General features: G+C 45.4%; 1 protein-coding gene across 2 annotated transcripts in view; it reads left to right on the forward strand.

Annotated features, from left to right (window-relative positions):
* Positions 1–17,961, forward strand: part of CDH23 (cadherin related 23) — a 626,459-nt gene that overhangs the window by 589,523 nt on the left and 18,975 nt on the right. For both annotated transcript variants that reach the window (XM_019507822.1, XM_019507821.1), the window contains 16 exons: positions 858–965; positions 2,187–2,289; positions 3,585–3,710; positions 4,093–4,296; positions 6,335–6,793; positions 7,967–8,083; positions 8,370–8,594; positions 9,215–9,384; positions 10,707–10,844; positions 11,211–11,330; positions 12,465–12,642; positions 13,615–13,826; positions 14,992–15,186; positions 16,076–16,186; positions 16,554–16,683; positions 17,559–17,822. In XM_019507822.1, the coding sequence (XP_019363367.1) occupies positions 858–965; positions 2,187–2,289; positions 3,585–3,710; positions 4,093–4,296; positions 6,335–6,793; positions 7,967–8,083; positions 8,370–8,594; positions 9,215–9,384; positions 10,707–10,844; positions 11,211–11,330; positions 12,465–12,642; positions 13,615–13,826; positions 14,992–15,186; positions 16,076–16,186; positions 16,554–16,683; positions 17,559–17,822 (2,860 nt within the window). The remainder of the gene's footprint in view (positions 1–857; positions 966–2,186; positions 2,290–3,584; positions 3,711–4,092; positions 4,297–6,334; positions 6,794–7,966; positions 8,084–8,369; positions 8,595–9,214; positions 9,385–10,706; positions 10,845–11,210; positions 11,331–12,464; positions 12,643–13,614; positions 13,827–14,991; positions 15,187–16,075; positions 16,187–16,553; positions 16,684–17,558; positions 17,823–17,961) is intronic.

Below are 17,961 nucleotides of genomic sequence, written 5' to 3' on the forward strand. Positions count from 1 at the left end.
CCGCACTTCAGGATGGATGTGGACAACATTGAGAGGGTCCAAAGGAAGGCCACTTGCATGATCGGGGCAGCAGGGCAGGCTCTATGAGCAGAGGCAATGAGACCTGAACCTGTTCAGCATCCGTAAGAGAAGGCTGAGAGGGGACCTGGTGGCCATCTATAAACTGGCCAAGGTAGACCAGCAGGCAATGGGAGAGTCCCTGTTCCCCCAAGCGCTACTGGGAGTAACTAGGAATAACCGCCATAAGCTGATGGAGAGTAGATTCAGGCTAGATATGAGGAAGCACTACTTCACAGTCAGGGCAGCTAGGATCTGGAACCAACTTCCAAGGGAAGTGGTGCTTGCTCCTGCCCTGGGGGTCTTCAAAAGGAGGCTAGATAGACACCTTGCCGGTGTCATTTGACCCCAGCATTCTTTCCTGCCCAGGGCAGGGGGTCAGACTTGATCTGCTCAGGTCCCTTCCGACCCTACCAACTATGAAACTATGAAAGCCAGGAAGCTGATAAGCAATGATTTGAAGTTAACTGATATTGTAGGCATGGAACTGTAAATACTATCCATTGATATGCACACCAGCAAGAGAAACTGATGCTCCCTACTATTCACTGCAGACAATATTGCCTATTTTAAGCTCCAACAAAGTTCAGATTATATGCACAGCTGTGCATGGCATGTGAGTCTCAGAGACTGCTCGAGTGGCCTGACAGTGTGGCCTATGCAGAACACACGTGGAACTCCACACTGTCTGGATCCATCACCCAGAGTGGATCTGAGCTATGTGGCCTTGGAATAATAGTGGGTGGAGGGATCTTAGCTGCATCTTCATTTTATTTTTTCTTTCCTTTTTTCCTCACCAGACGGGCATAATTTATGTAAATCGCCCCTTGGACAGAGAGCGGGTGGCTGAGTACAGGCTGACCATAACCGTAAAGGACAACCCTGAGAACCCACGCAATGCCAGGCGGGTAATTACAGACAGCACTGGGATTTTCCATAAAAACAGTTGGGGAAAAGCTGCTTGTACTGGCAGAGAGAGGGTGGAATTTCATAGAAAATATTTAATCTGGCAGTCTACACTCCAACACACCTAGCCCCAGTTAATTTTTAGAATTCACACACACATGATGCAAACCCAACTATCTTCCTTTCTCTTTTCAGTCTGAATCAGAAAAATCCAGACTAGCCATATTTAAAGCAAGTTAGAATTTTCTTAAAATGTCTTACTCCGAGCCTTAACTCCAATAATGATTATACAGCAACTACTCCATGTTATCTGGCTTTTCAGAAATACACGGAGATGCATCAGAATGAAAGCACAGTCTGTTCCAATACTGGAGAAAGAAGTAGTTGTGGTTTTACTAGAAAAAAGAATGCAGCCCCTCAGTGTTGTGAATTCTTATATATCATTTTTTAATATGGTGGAAACAATTTGTGTGTGATGTTGTAGTCTTCAATCCTTGATTCTTTGCTGTAATGCATATAGATAATGATTGAAACACTTTGTAATTTCACCATATCCCTTTAAGGGCACAGTGTCCGTGGCCATCCACATGTTGGAATATGTTGGTATGTAAGTGTATTGGAATTTTTCTTCATTACAGATTTTTTTTGCCAACTTACCAATGCCACCTCCCCAGAAGACATGAGGTACATTGACAAAAGCCCTCTTCTGTCAGTATAACTGGACTCACACCAGGGATTTTACTGGCATAACTGTTGACTGGGGGGAGTGATTTTTTTCATGCTTCTAGCTGACCTAGCAAAAGGCAACACTACCACATCCTTGTAATGGAGGTACACTATTGAGACCTATAACATGGTGACAGTATTACAGTTAGACCCCAAAGGCTGAAATCCAGAAGGCATTGAATAGTACTTTCGCACGTGGGCCAGCCATGTGCTGCCACAGAACTGCATTACTAGAATGATACTGGAATATCTGAAATGTCTCTGTCCCAATGACGCAGGCATCATATGGAGATTAGAAATGAAGTCCAGCCAGCGGGATGAGTATTGCACTCGTGGCATATTCTGATAATACTGTTCCATGGTTGCACCAGGCTCAGATTCTCCATGGTGCTGAACTGGATAAGGCAGCATGCAGAAGGCACTGATATGGAATGTAAATTGAAGAAAGGGATTTGCAATCATGGCCCTTTTTCCATGTTTTGTTCACACGCTTTTAGGATTTTGACCTGTTGGTGATATCAATAGCAGATGAAAATGATAACCAGCCACTTTTCACTCAGAGTTCTTACCAGGCAGAGGTGATGGAGAACTCCCCAGCAGGTGGGTCTGTTCTTCCTTTACTGCACACTTCTAGGTTGGTGGGTGTTCTTTGCTAACCAGTCTGCCCCAGTCACCTCCAGCTAAGTGAAGGGAAGACCACTGAGAAATCTTCTGCCTCCACTGTCATATATAATGTCAATCCAGGTAGTTAAATGTTGATGATGTCATTGAGTAGTGAAATATATTTGCTTAATCAGAAGGGTTACTGATGTGCAAGTGGGTGTTATTACATGTCTTGGTATATAGGTATGGAGACAAGGCTGGGGTAGTTTAGTAAAATTTAGGAAGTTACTTTTGTAATTCCTGAAAGTGGGTATTTTCCCCACCAAAGTAATGTCTTTGTCATCTGCTTTCCCAGAAGAAAACTGTCCTTTTTGGACATTATACATCTATGTGGGATTGCTGTCCACACAGAAAGTTAATCACCTCCATGAAGCCAGCAGTTCTCCAGTGCAAAACTACTGAACTGGAGCCAACTGCTTTGTGATAACTGAATTACCAGAAGCTCTTCTGCCATATGAAATATGGCAGCATTGGGTGGCAGTTGTTGTTCTGGAGTAAATGAGAGCTGGGTCTGCTACAGAGCAGGACAAGGCAAGCAGCCAAATGCTTTGTCCAGGGAATAAAGGAGCTGAAAAAGTCACCCATTTTGGTGAAATTTTCTCTGCTCTCAGACAATGGTTGTATAAAAAGTCTGGACACTGTAGGTTATTCCAGATAACTACTCAGTTCAAGCCCCCAATAGCCAGGAATGTTTCTCTTTTTCCAGACCTTTAAAATAAATGCTGCCACTTGAAGAGCCCAGGTATCATTTTTTGGTTTGGAGCCTGAATTCCTTAAAAGACTCTTGGATACAGGTGGCACCTTATCTGACCTGACTTGGGCACTTCCATAAACACTGGGCTTGGTGCATGCATGTGTGTGTGCGCATGCGTGCGCGCGCGCGCACACACACACACACACACACACATATGATGTACAGCTAAGCAGGAGTTATCTGCAGAGCATGCTGGGAAGTAACTTTCATGTCACTGTGACTAGTTGAAAGCATCTGATGGATTTGTTTGTTTTCTTAGCAGGGCTTTACGGCTTCTACAAATGAGCTTCTTGATTCAGTCTGCCAAGGCTGCAACAGCCACTCCTTCATTATCTCATGAGGCCTCCCTCTGTGTGCCACATTCATTCATTTCTGTTGGTCATGAGTCACTGGGGTGTGAAGGGGGGTTGAAGGTGAGGAGGAGGAGGTCTGCATAGAGTCCTTGCCAGTAGTCATTAACACCTTTTGTTTGATTCAGGAACTCCCATCACGGTGCTCAATGGGCCAATTCTGGCTCTGGACAATGATGAGGGCATCAATGCTGTGGTGACCTACCAGCTCCTGGGACTGACAGAGGATCTTTTTGTTATCAACAACAGAACAGGTATGCTGGGTGCACACACCACCATTACTTGGCTCCTGTCTGTCTCTGGTGTAGAGCTGCTGGGTAGTTTTGTTGGTTCCAAGGCATGGATTGTAGGTGCTGTTTAACATTATCCTTGCCTCACATCCATGCCAATTACTGAGTAAAGAGCATTAATGTTGGGGCTGTTGTCCTGCTTGTTGACACTGTATATTTGCCTTCATTCCACAAAAGATGGAAGATTTGGGTACAATTTTCTGTGCTTTTCCATTCTGCTAATGGGAAACACATACTGCAGGGATGTACTCTGGGCAGCATTTAAAAGCTGTCCAAGTGCACTTAAATCCACCCTTTCTCAAAACATCATCTTGTATTTACCTGGTTGACTTTTAATATCCTCCAGGTGTCATTTTGGTGAAGCCAGGCAGAGTGATTGACCGTGAAGCCTTTTTGAACCCAAGCCTGGAGTTCATGCTGGTGGCATCAGATATTGGGAAGCTAAACAGTACAGCTAGGCTTATTGTGACCATCCTGGATGATAATGACAACAGACCGATTTTTAACCCGGCAGTGATGACTGTGCGACTGAAGGAAAACAGCCCCCCAGGTCAGATGGATTCCAGAATGTGAGGGGGAGATGGGGCAGAGAGGGAGACAGGGACTGGACTGGAAACCAGCCATGGGCTAGGAAGAACTGTTTCTTTGTATCTTATTCTGCTACTCCTCTCTTTCCCTATTTTTGATAATTTTAACCTGTGAGGGAATGGAAATTTGGCTAAAGGGAGTGCATGGGGAGCTGGGGGTTTCTTTTGAAGATTCCCCAATAATGCCAAGACAGTTTTCACATGGGGGGAAGAAATCACTGGATGAAAATCTAGAATTCCAAGAAGAAGCTGAGCTACCAGAGTACCAGTTAACTCCAGTCCCATTCTAGAGTAGCTTTTTTTCCATGCAATAAGTGTATAATATTTGTGTTGTGCATGATCTGATTTATACATCCAGAATCAAGACTGCTGATATCACTGTTGACATGATAGCATCATGCAAAATGGGGCAATTGATGTAACTTTCCTCATTGCTGAAAATTGATATCCTTTCATTATGTAGTTAACACGTAGCGAATGTACACATTCATCAGTGCATACATAAGACATACAAATTTTACGGATCAGTTTGATACTGTCTTATGAATGCAACTGTATTACACAGTTTTTGCTGACCATTACATGCTAGAGCCTGAAGGGGAGTTTACCTATTAGTTTTAACGAAGTTTTCTTGTTTTTCTCTTGTTCAAATTACACCAGCAAGTGGTGATTTTTCCCTTTCCATTTTACTCTGATACCTGGTAAATGAGTTAGAAGTCAATGGTTTTATTTTATCAGGGCCTTTTGTTCTTTTCTTGGCTGCCTCCAATGCATTTTGTCTGTATGTTTGGTGCTCCTCATGGTTAAGGGTGATAGCTTGAAAGTGTTGGCACTGGATTTATGACCTAGATACCTTGTTCTTGGTTCATCCAAATCCTCAGACTGACCATCACCTGTCCAATCGATAATAGGCAATTTTTTATTGATACACAGTGATAGCAGTTAAGAATAATGCAAACAATTCTATATCTACCAGTCCTAAGGCTGTCACAGAGGGAAGGTAGATCTAGCCAGTACACAAGCTTTACCCTGAGGTTCTCTCTTGAGTATCAGATATCAGCAACCTCGAGGTCGAAGGCCAAGGCCCATCCCCACCCTCAGTGGTGTGGGTGAGATGGGCTGGTGGTGTGCCCTCTGTCCATGGTGGCCTTGGGTTCCCCCTCCTTTTGTATTCTTTCTCCCCTCTGATGACTCTTCACTCCCAGGCATCATTGATTGATTTCCCTGTGGTCATCATACTATCCACATTCTGTCCTGTCAGCACATCCCTTTGTTCCAACAAACCCATCACATGCACACATCTTAATTTGGTTATTTGCCAGCCTCCTGATTTAGTCTGTCCACCAAAGCCAGAAATCCCAAGGATCTGCAGTTGGGTACTGTTACCTAATGCCACCTTATCTCGTGCTATGGAACAGTGCAGTACATGTCTTCAGTTTCCCAGCTTGTATGTCTGCTGACTTCAGACACAGTGGGCCTTGAAGGAAACTGTCACAAACAGGCTTTTAGAAACCAATTAACCCTTGCCATTCCCCTGGACCATTGTTCTAATGCAGTAGTATCGCCTGTAACCTAGTCACGTTCCCCTCCTCTCCCGCATCCCTCTGTTGTTAGTCCGTCGCTCGGGCGCTTTGTATTTCCATATCAGCTTTGTCATCTTTTTTTCTGGATTCCCAATCCTAAACATCGACTAATACAAGTCAATCTGCTTTACCTACAAGCCAGTTCCCAAAAGCAAACCTCTAAATATCATTTTCCAGTAAGAGGAGGAAATTTGTCTACCTGGCTCAGTGTTACACAACTAGTTTGAAGTTCCACAGTTCTAGATGTAGTGTGCAGTGCTGGCACTTTCAGGAACAGGAGGCTGCACTAGACAAACCGCTGGATTGCTGCAATACAGCAGTTATTTGGCTGGGATGACCAGCTGAATGCAAAGGAGTCTAATACCAGAGTTTGGGTCCCTTCCTTCTCCCTCTCCACCCCCCTTTCCCCCCCCCACAGGTTTTTCTGTCCTCCAGGTAACAGCTACAGATGCAGACAGTGGCCTCAACCAACAGCTGAGCTATCGGATTGAGAGTGGAGCTCAGGACAAGTTTCTGATCAATGTCGACACTGGAGTGATCCAGGTGGCCAACATCACCATAGACAGGGAAGAGAAGGACACCTACCGAATGACTTTGGTGGCTGTGGATCGAGGCACACCCCCTCTCTCTGGCACAGCTACTGTCAACATCCTCATTGATGATGTCAATGATTGTCGGCCAGAGTTCATCAACCCAATCCAGACAGTCAGTGTGCCGGAGTCAATAGAGCCTGGCACTATCATTGCTGAGGTCACGGCAATAGACAGAGATCTCAACCCCCGGCTGGAATATTATCTCATTGAAATTCTGGCTAAGGATGACACCAATGCTCTAGTGCTGGACCAGCAGGGAGCATTTGTTGTGGACTTTAGAACAGGTACAAGAACAGGAGGAACTCTGTGAATGCCTGTGCCTCTTTTCCCTCTTCTACTTCTTTCAGTTCCAGTATACTCTCTGTCTCTGTCTCTCTCTCTCCTTCCCTGGTTCTATATCTTTCCTTTTCTCTTTTGCTTTTGCCACCCTTTCTGGCAGTTACTCCTTTCTTCTCTTTTTGTTTACCTTGTTGTCTTTCCTTGCCCACACTTTGACAGTGCCTTTCTGCTAACTAACTAACTATTTTTTCTTTCCTTACGGCTGTCAGCCTGGAAGGTTTGCTCTCTCTGTTTCTGTGCAACTTTCAGCCAGTCCTCTCTCTGCTCCATTGATCATCTCTCTTCCATCTCACCCATAACCATGATCACTGTCATTGCTGCTTGGGTGCTCAGCTCTGTCTCTCTGTGAGGGAGCAGCACTGACACATGCCATTTGGTTGTTGTTTAGCCTTTGCAGACTGAATGCAGACATCCCCTCAGCAGAACTTTGCTGGTGGGGAGCGGGAGGGGGAGGCCTTCTAGGGTAAGCCGTCTCTTGTTCAATGGGTTTTCATATGCGGAGAAAGGATAATTAAGAATCCCATCATGCCCTGTGACTTCATTCCCAGGTTCCACATGTCTTGCCTGCTTGTGAGACCTGTGCTGTGAAAACACAAGATTGATGTAGCTCATGTACTTTGGAAGAATAAAGCTGACCCATAGGAAACAGGCTCAAGAGTCATGGAAGTCTAATGAAATAAGGGCCAGATCCTCAGCCAGCAAGAGTGAGGATAAGTCTGGTAACTCTACTGGAGCTACACAAATTACATTCACAAATAATCAGGACACAAATGTTCAAAATTCACCCCTGCCCAAACAATTCAATTCACACAATTGCTGAAGCAATCTGATGTCCATGCAGCTGCATGCAGAGAAAGTGCAGAGGCTTGAGGGCAGGTGTACTTCGGGCAGCAAGTGAGCCCATATTTTTGCCTTTGTTCCCCCCCCCCGCTTTTTTTTTTGCCTAAATAGTTTAAGAAAAGACAGGAGTCCATGCAGACATAGAGGGGGCTATGGGTAACAGAGGTTTTCCAAGGCCAGGTACACAATATCTCCCCCTGCATGGGGAAGTTAGGCAAGTTCTCTCTAGATTTATAATCTCTCTATGTGATATTTTTTTCTCTTCTTCTGCTGTACAGGAGCTGTGAAGGTTAACTCCGCTCTAAACAGGGAGCTGGTGGCCACTTATGAAGTCACCATATCTGTCCATGATAATGCCAGTGACTTAATTGACCGCTCAGTCAGTGTGCCAAACGGTAAGAGAATGTCTGCTTCAAAGCAAGCCAACCCAGCTTGCATTCCAGGGTGATAATTCAGGGTTGGGGGCAAACTGGTGAGTACCCTGGCCTTTTCTGGCTCAAGATCTGGTTTCCAGGACTCATCATGAGGTCCTATGTAAAGGAAGCAGTATGTTCTCAGGCAAAGCTCCTCTGGTGCACATAGTCCTCCCCATTTGTTTTTTCATCCTGTTTCTTTCATCTTCTCTCCACCCACTGGGTATCACCCTCCAACTCTGCCTCCCACGCCCTCTCTCTCAAACAGCAAAGCTAACAGTGAATGTGCTAGACGTCAATGACAATACACCCCGATTTCGTCCTTTTGGGACCACCTATTTTACTGAGAGGATCCTGGAAGGGGCCACACCAGGGACTACCTTGATTTCTGTGTCAGCAGTGGATCCAGACAAAGGTCCCAATGGACAGATCACCTATGAGCTCCTGAACCTTTCACCAGAGGGGTATGCCCGGCTTGAGGATCCCTCAGCAGGTAGGCAGGAGACTTGCATGTCCCTCTTCTCATGCCTGTGTTCCTAACTCACATCGCTGAGATCATGGTGAGAGGGGTGGATCCAGGGGCTGAAGTGAGGCACAGTTTGTTAGCAACCTATGCACAGCCTGAGTCAGAGAGGGTCAGAACCACAGCCACCTTTATGTTTAATGGCACCTTGGGTCACATGCTGAAAGGTTTATTCAGAATATTACATGCTTAGCCATATCAAGTCATTGAGGACATGTCAGGGGTGGTCAAAACAATCTCCTCATCATCCAGAATGAATAAGCAGAACACTTACACCACTCCCAAGTACCAGGCTTATGCTAAGCAGCTTAAACCAACATTATTCAGAGGGTTTATATCAGACTTGTTGAGGCTCGTCCCAGTGGATATATCTTTGATCCTCAGCCTTGGACTGTCTCAAGTAGTAGAACCCATTCAACAGTTTTTTTCTTTATTTCTCGTATAGGAAGAACTCTGGGTGTGGTCTCTCTCTCATTTCTGGCAATCTAAGGGACACCATAGACAGGAAGTCACAGTCAATGATGTGTGTCCTGTGTTGTGAGAATCATCAGATTCAAGTGTTTCTCATTTGCAATTCTGCTATCTTCTAGGGAAGGTTGTTGCAAGCAGGACAGTGGACTATGAGGAAGTGCAATGGCTGAACTTCACTGTCCGAGCCTCAGACAATGGTTCTCCTCGGAGGTCATCTGAGATCCCCGTATATCTCCAGATTGTGGATATCAATGACAATAATCCTATCTTCAGCCAGCCATCTTACCAGGTGAACTGAGTTTAGTGATAAGAATGCATGTATATTGTGAGAAGACATCAGAGGAAGAGACAGGCCTATACTTGGCCCCTGTTGCAGAATGCATATTAGAAGGGCACATTGGTTCCTCTATCAATCAGTATTCAAAGGGTTTCAAATAACTGTCTCATTGGCCAAAAAGTTGTGTGGGGTATTATGTGCACAAGCTACAATCTTATGAGAGCTATATAATGAGGAGAACAAAATGCTTCCATAAAATTAGGGGCAAAGCTTTTGACCTGACATTTCTTAAAGGGTCTTATCTTAAATGAAAATCTGGCCATGAATATTTTACCAAGATGTGGATTAAATGAATGTTAACTGCTAAAAGGTAAGCAGAAAAATATTTAATACTGTGGATATCTATTTTGTCATCCTTAGTTTCCAGACCTAATACTCTGATGAGTGCATAACACCATTTTGTGTTAGGACAGCTATTTCAGTTTGTTATCTTTAGCCCATAGGCAACTTGTAAGGGGGGAATGTGCCCCACCTGAGATTGGCTGACTCCATTGCTGGCTTCTGCAGGTGGTTGTCACTCGCCACCCACCCCCCCTTGCCGCTGATGCCGCAGCCAGCATCTGTGGGCTCTCCCTGCTTGCTGTTCATCTCCCCTTTTCCCTTGCTGCTGCTGGTGTCTGTGGGCATTTGCCACTTACCACTTGCCGCCACCAGCATCTGTGGGCGGTCCCTGCTCACCACCCTCCCGCAATGCCATCACCGGCAACTGCAGGTGGTCCCCAGTTGCTGCTCCCCACCACCGTCATCTGTGGGCAGTCCCTGCTTATCACCCCCTTCAGTGCCAGCATCTGCAGGTGGTCTCCACTCATCAGTGACACTGGCGCCTACAAATGGTGCCCCCCCATGTCTCAGAAGGCACCAGTTGTTCATGTGTCAGCCTTAGGATGAATGAGTGCTGTACTGAATCCAATTTGAGAAGTTTTTCTCCATCCTGAAGGGTTCATTGTTTACAGGATTTTGAAGGGTTTGGGGAGGTTGGTTTCATTTGGCTTGGCTTGGCTTGGCTTGGCTTGGCTTGGCAGAATTTTGTTGCTGTTGTTATTGTTTATAAAATCTTAAATTTTGAAGAATCTGTTGATTAAAGTATGGAGAGGGTTTAAGATCTCACTCCATACCTCAGACCAACAGTCCCCCATTTAAAATGAGCAGAGACCACTCCTTCCCAGTACTAATTTGTCTTCCAAATGTGGCTGTTCTGAATATTTTGTTGGTCTTACTGCTGACTCAAACTATCACCTACTTTCTGGACTTTTCTCTCCTTTCCACACCTGCAGAAAGCTGTCTTTGAAGATGTCCCATTGGGCACAGTTATCCTTAGGGTTAAAGCCACTGATGCTGACTCCGGGCGCTTTGCCCTCATTGAGTACAGCCTGGGAGATGGAGAGGGCAAATTTGGAATAAATCCCAACACGGTAAGAGACAAACTGAGGCTGGAGCAGCACTGCAAATACATGAAGGTTGTGGGAACAGGAGTGACCAGCCTCTTGCCCACCTTAACATGGGAGTGGCCTGCTGCCAAAAGAATGCCCTCCAGGGTCCAAACCTGATAATGTTTCACATGAGAAATTTGGGGTGTAGAGGACCCATGAAATCTTCCTTTTCCCTTTTCAAGTCAAGCCTCAAGAAGGGGAGTCTCCCCTTTCTTACTATGATCCTCTTATTTCTGTTACACTAATTGTTTGATCTAAATGAGTATTGCTGAAGGTCAGCAATCACATTCACTATGGAAATAGCCTGCAGACAGCCAAAAACTTCCTGAAAGTCTCTGGATATTTCAGGGCGATATCTACATCCTGTCAACCCTTGATCGAGAAAAGAAGGATCACTATACGCTGACTGCCGTAGCCAAGGACAACCCTGGGGACATTCCTAGTAACCGTCGAGAGAATTCTGTTCAGGTGCCAAACCACAGTTCCGGGCTGGGGAGTGGGCTGGGTGGAGGGGGAGGTTAAGACATAACTTCATACCCTCCTGTTTTTACTTCATAGGTTTGTATGCCTTCTTGTGGCAGGAGACAGGCATTTGTATTCCTCAGAGTGTAAGAAGAGTTAGCAAGAGAATGATAAAATCAATAAGAGAGACTATGTGAGGTCAAGAAAGAAGGGGCAGAAAAAGAACTCAGAAAGAGAAAATGAGAGCAAGAAAATAAGAGAAATATTGGAAAAACCCAAGGGAGAAAGAAGTGTGCGTGAAGTAGCGTAAAAGAGGGAAAGCCTACAAGAAAGTTGTGGAAGTCCAAGATGATATTCCCTGAGACCAAGTTAACTGGTATTTCATACCAGAAAGGGAGAATGTGGCATTTGAAAAAAGTTACAATGTAGTTCCCAGACAAACCCTATTAATTCAGCTATGATAAATGACTGTATCGTACGCCCTCTATGACAGTGTCGCTTTTCAAGTTACTGCAACATGTATTTTGAAACCTCCTAGAAACTCCAGTAACTTCTGAGCATATGGGACTAAGAGGAAAAAGGCCTATAGAGTTTATATGTTGCTATATAGTGTGGTCAGCTGTCCCTTTCTGTTGATTGCTTCTGGTATAAATCATGCTTACATGGGGCTTCTCTAGGTGGGATTTTCCATTTTGTTGTACTGACAGCACCTTATGTTGTTTTCTGGGTTCCTTGCTGTCAGCCTCATGCTTGCTGACTTATATCCCCATCACCTGCTTTGGCCCTCCGTGATAGACAAGAAGTAGGATTTGTTTGTAATGAATTGAAAAAAAGATTATTTTTGAGTTCAATGGGCACAGGCAGACCCTTATTTCTCTTCAGTCCTCTAGCTCCCAGATACATTCCCCAATACACACCCTGAGCTCCCCAGCCTGTCACCACATAGGCACTTCTTAATTCCTGATCTGTCTTAACCCAGTCATGGAAGAGACAGGGTGCAATTTTTGGAAGTCGAGCATTAGCAGCTCCATTATGGTAGTGGACCAAATTGTCTTATAGGGTCATTTCAGCCATATCATTTCCCAGCCCCCGAGGGGTCATCTCTGCATTTAGTGATATCCTAGTTTGCTTTTGTTCAAGGTGCTGATTACAGTTCTCGACATCAATGACTTCAGGCCCCAGTTCTCTAAGAGCCAATTCAGCACCAGCGTGTATGAAAATGAGCCAGCGGGGACATCTGTGATCACAATGACAGCCATGGACCTTGATGAGGGTGACAATGGAGTGGTAACCTACAGCATCGAGGGGCCTGGAGTGGGTAGGCAGCCATGGTACCTAATCCAGACATTCAGAGAATGCTAGAGGCATGGGGAATATCTCTGCAGTGACTGGGAAAACATAGGAACACTGAGATGAAATCTGAGGACTACATAGACCAAATCACTTTTTTTCATTTCACATCATAATAGATTGTCCACATGAACACACAGGCATGTGCACAAACACACGTGCATACAGGGTAAATGCACATTTTTAATTCTACACCATAGCACTTTCTGCTATCTTCAAGGTCCTACATTTCAGGCTTGCAGACTTTTCTCCCTGCTGCTCAGTCTCTGGTTTCTCTCTTGTTCACCACACCCAAAGCTGCCACTTCCCAGGCTTCCTAGTTACATAAATATAAGCTATGTCCCGGAGAAGGTCACTGCATTCTGCTCATGCATTCACACAAATAAAAGCCAGGAAAGCCTGGAGACAGAGAGGGAGGTGAGGCACTTTCTGAGGTGGATAGTGGCAAAGCACAAATTCCAAAGCATTCATTCACACAAAGAGTTGGTAGGCACAAGGCCAAAGCCAGCAAACATGGCTTAAAATGGAGCAAAAGTCCACTTCTCTCAAACCTGGGAGCTCACTCCAAATTCAGCCCACCATCAGAGAGACTGAAAGCTTTCATTCTCTTGCCACAGTTAGACACAGCCTTGTGCAGCTTGAAAGAATTCCCCGGAGTTCTGGTATTCTACTGGCCCTTCTGAGCATATGGCCTGGTAATACAGGACCTGGTCATTCCTGGCCCAAGATCTGAAAGCAATTCAAATTTAGTGTCTTGATATGATGGTGGGGATGCAGCCAGTCATTGCCAAGTAGTGAATTATTGTGTGCTCAACCAACTGTCAGAATATGGCTGTGCCCTTCCCCTAACGTGGCTTCTGGCTCATACCATAGAATAATTTATGAAAATCTATTTAATGCTTAGTGACCAGAGTGAGGGATGTGTCTGTTCTGTTCCCAGAGGCTTTCAAGATCGGTAAGGACTCTGGGCTCATCACAACCTGCAGACGCCTGCAGTCTTACGAGAGGTTCAACCTGACGGTGGTGGCCACAGACAAAGGCAAGCCCCCTCTCTGGGGGACCACCATGCTCCAAGTGGAAGTCATTGACATTAATGATAACCGGCCGGTGTTTGTCCGGCCACCCAATGGCACCATCCTGCATATTAAAGAGGTAAATCCTGGGCAGAATGCCACCTACTAACACGGTACAACTGCCCAGCTGTCTGGACTGATGAGACCAACCCTTGTGTTGTTGGGCAGAGGATCTTGTACCAGAGAAGGGAATTAACTGTGGCACCTCTGGCTTGGACAGTGGTGTCACATCAGAGGCCAGGTTTCCAAAAAGGAGTCCAGAAGTTACGCATGGCCTTGGTTTGGCTGACATTCTGATCAGGCATCTCACTCTCTGGTCTGGCTAGTATAGACACAGAATGGGCAACAAGAGGGGAAGGGGGTCCCCCCACCCTTCTCCAGTATAACCCCCACAGGCTAATCACCATACAGCATACATGGGTTATACAGATGTTCTCCACAGTTCTGGTTAGTCAGAGCCTGGCTGTGATTATGCCGGTGGTGTCTCTGGTAGGGATGTTAGAAAGTCATTGTTTTGCAAAGTAGGTAGAGGAATGAACAGGGAGCCAGGATGCCATTCCCTACTCAGGCTGTAAGACAATGCTCTGGGGGTGGCCCCCTGCCAAAGGATCTATTCCTCATTATCTAACCCCTCACCACACACTCCCAGTCAGGCATTCTCCTTCACCATAACCAGAGGGGCTGTCAGGAGTGAGATATTTCCTCCTCCCACTCAAGAGGTTCCACTGTTTGGGACTAACATTTGCTTTTGGACTAAATGAAGAGTGCAGCCTTTTCCTAAGACTGGTTTCCTCCTTTCTCTAAATACCTTTTCTGGAAATAATGGGAAAAATATTGCATTAGCCCGATGAGACCTATTCCCATTACAGGGCCTCCTAAAGGGGTTAAAGCAAAAAGACAAACAAATTAGGAGCATCATTTGCAACTGCTACTGTACAGTGGAAATGTGGACAAGTGTCACTGGTTAGGTTTAAGCCAATACTAGTTTCTGGATCATGTTTTAACATTCAATTTCTACATTAGCTACAACTTTCTTGAACTGTTTATGGATGCTACAAGGAGCTTACAAGTCTCCTATGAAGAACTTCCCTGCAGGAAGGGAAGAAATGTGTGTGTACTTGTGTACATTATTTAGGTCTTCAGAGTTTGGGGGTTCAATGATTTAGAGGTTTGTGTTTCCCCTAGGCATGCACATAGCTCTATCCCCAAAATCCCTGCCCTGATGTTTTCTTTGTGGATGACAGGAAATACCTCTGCGGTCCAATGTGTATGAAGTCTATGCCACAGATAAGGATGAGGGTCTCCATGGAGCTGTGCTGTACAATCTACTAAAAACAGGAGCCGGGAATAAAGACTGGGAGTATTTCACCATTGACCCCACCAGTGGACTCATCCAGACAGCAAAGAGGCTAGACCGAGAGACACAAGCCATCTATAATGTAAGTCTAAAAAAGGAAAGAAGATGGTGACGTGGGGTTAGTGCATGTGACTGTTTGTCTGGAACTGCAAGGGAGGTTGTCCATCCCTGTCAGCTCTGGCATTGCGACATCTTGGTTGAGAAGCCCAGGTCTAGAACCACAGGCCACAGTGATGTTGGCAGTGCTGTTGGTGGGGACAGGACTAGAATAGCTCAGGGAATTAGCAGATGAAGATCAAAACATCTTCACAGAGTGGAGTATACAAGCTCTGCCTCGTGTTTCATTCCACTGTTTTTGGCTCCATCTCTGTCCATCTCCTATATCCAAGGTTAAGACCTTACACATGAGTAATAAAAATAAATAGGAGGACACGATAAACATTGTGAGTGTGAATGAGGAATTGTTTCTTCAGTCTGTTAGTGCACCACTTCCAAGTCACCTCCCTGCTCCTCCTTAAATGTAGTCTGGATTAGGTTTGACATCATCACTTTCCTTTAAGAAATGATCTGACCCAGAGACAATCAGCTACCTGTTGGAATATATATATCTCAGTGAGGGGAGGGAAGGGTTAAATGGTGAGAGTACAGCCTGGGGCAATTTTAGGCCTGCAGCTCAACCCAGGTTGCTAGGCACAAACTGCCCTTGTACCAAATGCACTAACAGTGAGGAGTCAGCAGCCTGACTGCTGTGGGGGGAACATGCTAGTTATGCATTGGCCAGTGCTGTTTGGCTGTTCCATGGCAAAAGGTCACCATTCTCCTTCACTTGATATTCCCTACCCAAAGGACATGATGTCTTTCCTTGTGTTAGCTTGTGGTAGTGCCCCATTTGCTTGTGTTTTGCAGACTGTTGACCCTTGCTTTTGAAAGGCAGCTATGTGACCAAAACTGTGTTGATGTTTCTTCTGTAGCTTATCATTGTGGCTTGTGACCAGGGTCAGCCACCGTATGAGACCATGCAGCCTCTCCAGGTGATGCTGGATGACATTGATGACAATGAACCCCTCTTCATGAGACCACCTGTAAGCAGAGCCATCCCTCCCACTTTCATGGGGCAGAGGTAGGGGCAGAGAGATGGAATATTAGATCCTAGGGTATACTGGAGTTCATGAGACAGCAGACAGCTAATGTGAGGTGAGAACTACCCACAGAAACAAATTTTCATCTGGCCTACCCTGAGTCGTCCTCACTGCACTCTGGGAATTGCACTGGTCAATGATGTTTACTCTAATGAGGGTTTTATGTGTGCATGTCTAATGTTCACACGTTAAAGCAAAGAGGAAGAAAAAGTCTCTTATCCATGAGATTGTTCTGTCTCAGCTTTTATTGGTATTACACTGTACCTTTTTCTGTAACATCCCTTCTCTTCTCTCTTGGTCCCTTTTGCAGAAAGGTCACCCCCAGTACCAAGCACTCTCTGTTCCTGAACACTCCCATCCTGGAACCATTGTAGGGAATGTCACTGGTGCTGTAGATGCAGACGAGGGATCCAATGCTATTGTCTACTATTTCATAGCAGGTAGGGTGGCTTCCCTCCCCCTAGGTCTCTTCAGGGAGAGGAGGTTACATTCCTGCTCTATTTTTGGTTTAAGTTAATTTTGAAGCAATACATGCTGATATTACAAGGCTGAGAGGTCCCGAGTGTCATGCATCCTATAAGAGAAAACTCAGTATGTTTTGTGAGCTGTTTGGGGTGGGAATGTATCATACTGAGAATGTATCATGAAATAAATGTAAATGTATAGAGTCAGGTGCCTTCTTTATATAATGTGTTCCTGGAGTTTCTGTAATACACCCTAGGGCTGTGCAAAATTTTGCCCAGCATTTCATTTTGAAGCTGTTTTGATGTGGTTTGAGCTCAAAACAGCGAAACTGAAATGAGACAAAAGCCTTCAAAACAGCTTCAAAATGAAACAAGGGAATTCAAAATGTTTCAAAAGTTTCTAAATGTTTCAAGTTTCAAAGCCAGGCTTACTGGCTTCAGTGCTGGTCCCAGCGAGCAGCATCCGCCTCCTGTCATCTGGCAAGCAGATCAGAGGCTCACCCACACTCCATTGGATAAGCTTGGTTAGAGTACAGCAATGACACACCAGGGACTCTCCAGCCCAAATGCCAAACCCATTTAGAGCTGTGGTGACATTTGGCAAAGACCAAAGGAAGGCTAAAACTTATATCTGTGGAGCATTTGTGAGATTCTGTAACCACTCTGCCACCAGGCCCTAGTACAACTCCTGGGGAGGGGTATCTGGATAGGAAAAGACTGGGAGAGGGCCTGCACTGGATTTCTGTGCCTGCTTGTACTCTCCTTCCATATATGAACCCAGAAGTCCAAATCTAGGTGAGAAGCTTTAGGGCAAAGATAAGACTCACTTGGATACAATTCAACCTTTCCAGCTGGCAACAGGGAGAACAATTTCCAGCTAAGCCGGGAAGGGAAGCTGCAAGTGATGAAAGACTTGGATCGAGAGAAGGAGCCCTACCACTCTATCATTGTCAAAGCTTCCAGCAACAGAAACTGGACACCACCCAGAGGCCACAGGCCAGGCCAGTTCCAGGCCTGGGACCTCAGTGCAGACCTCACACTTCAGGAAGTCCGGATCTTTCTGGAGGATATTAATGATCAAGCGCCACGGTTCACTAAGTCAGAATACACTGCAGGTATGCGGTAATGTTACGAAAATGTGTCCTGCTACTTGGATCACTTTTTTTCTAGGGTGAAACTAAAAAATAACAGGTAGGATGTGCAAACTAAGATCCTGAGTATCCTAGGATAGCAAGGGCCCCAGGACCCCTGGAA

This window comes from Gavialis gangeticus, unplaced genomic scaffold, assembly GCF_001723915.1.
Source record: "Gavialis gangeticus isolate Ggan-Ray unplaced genomic scaffold, GavGan_comp1, whole genome shotgun sequence".
Classification (NCBI taxonomy): Eukaryota; Metazoa; Chordata; order Crocodylia; family Gavialidae; genus Gavialis; species Gavialis gangeticus.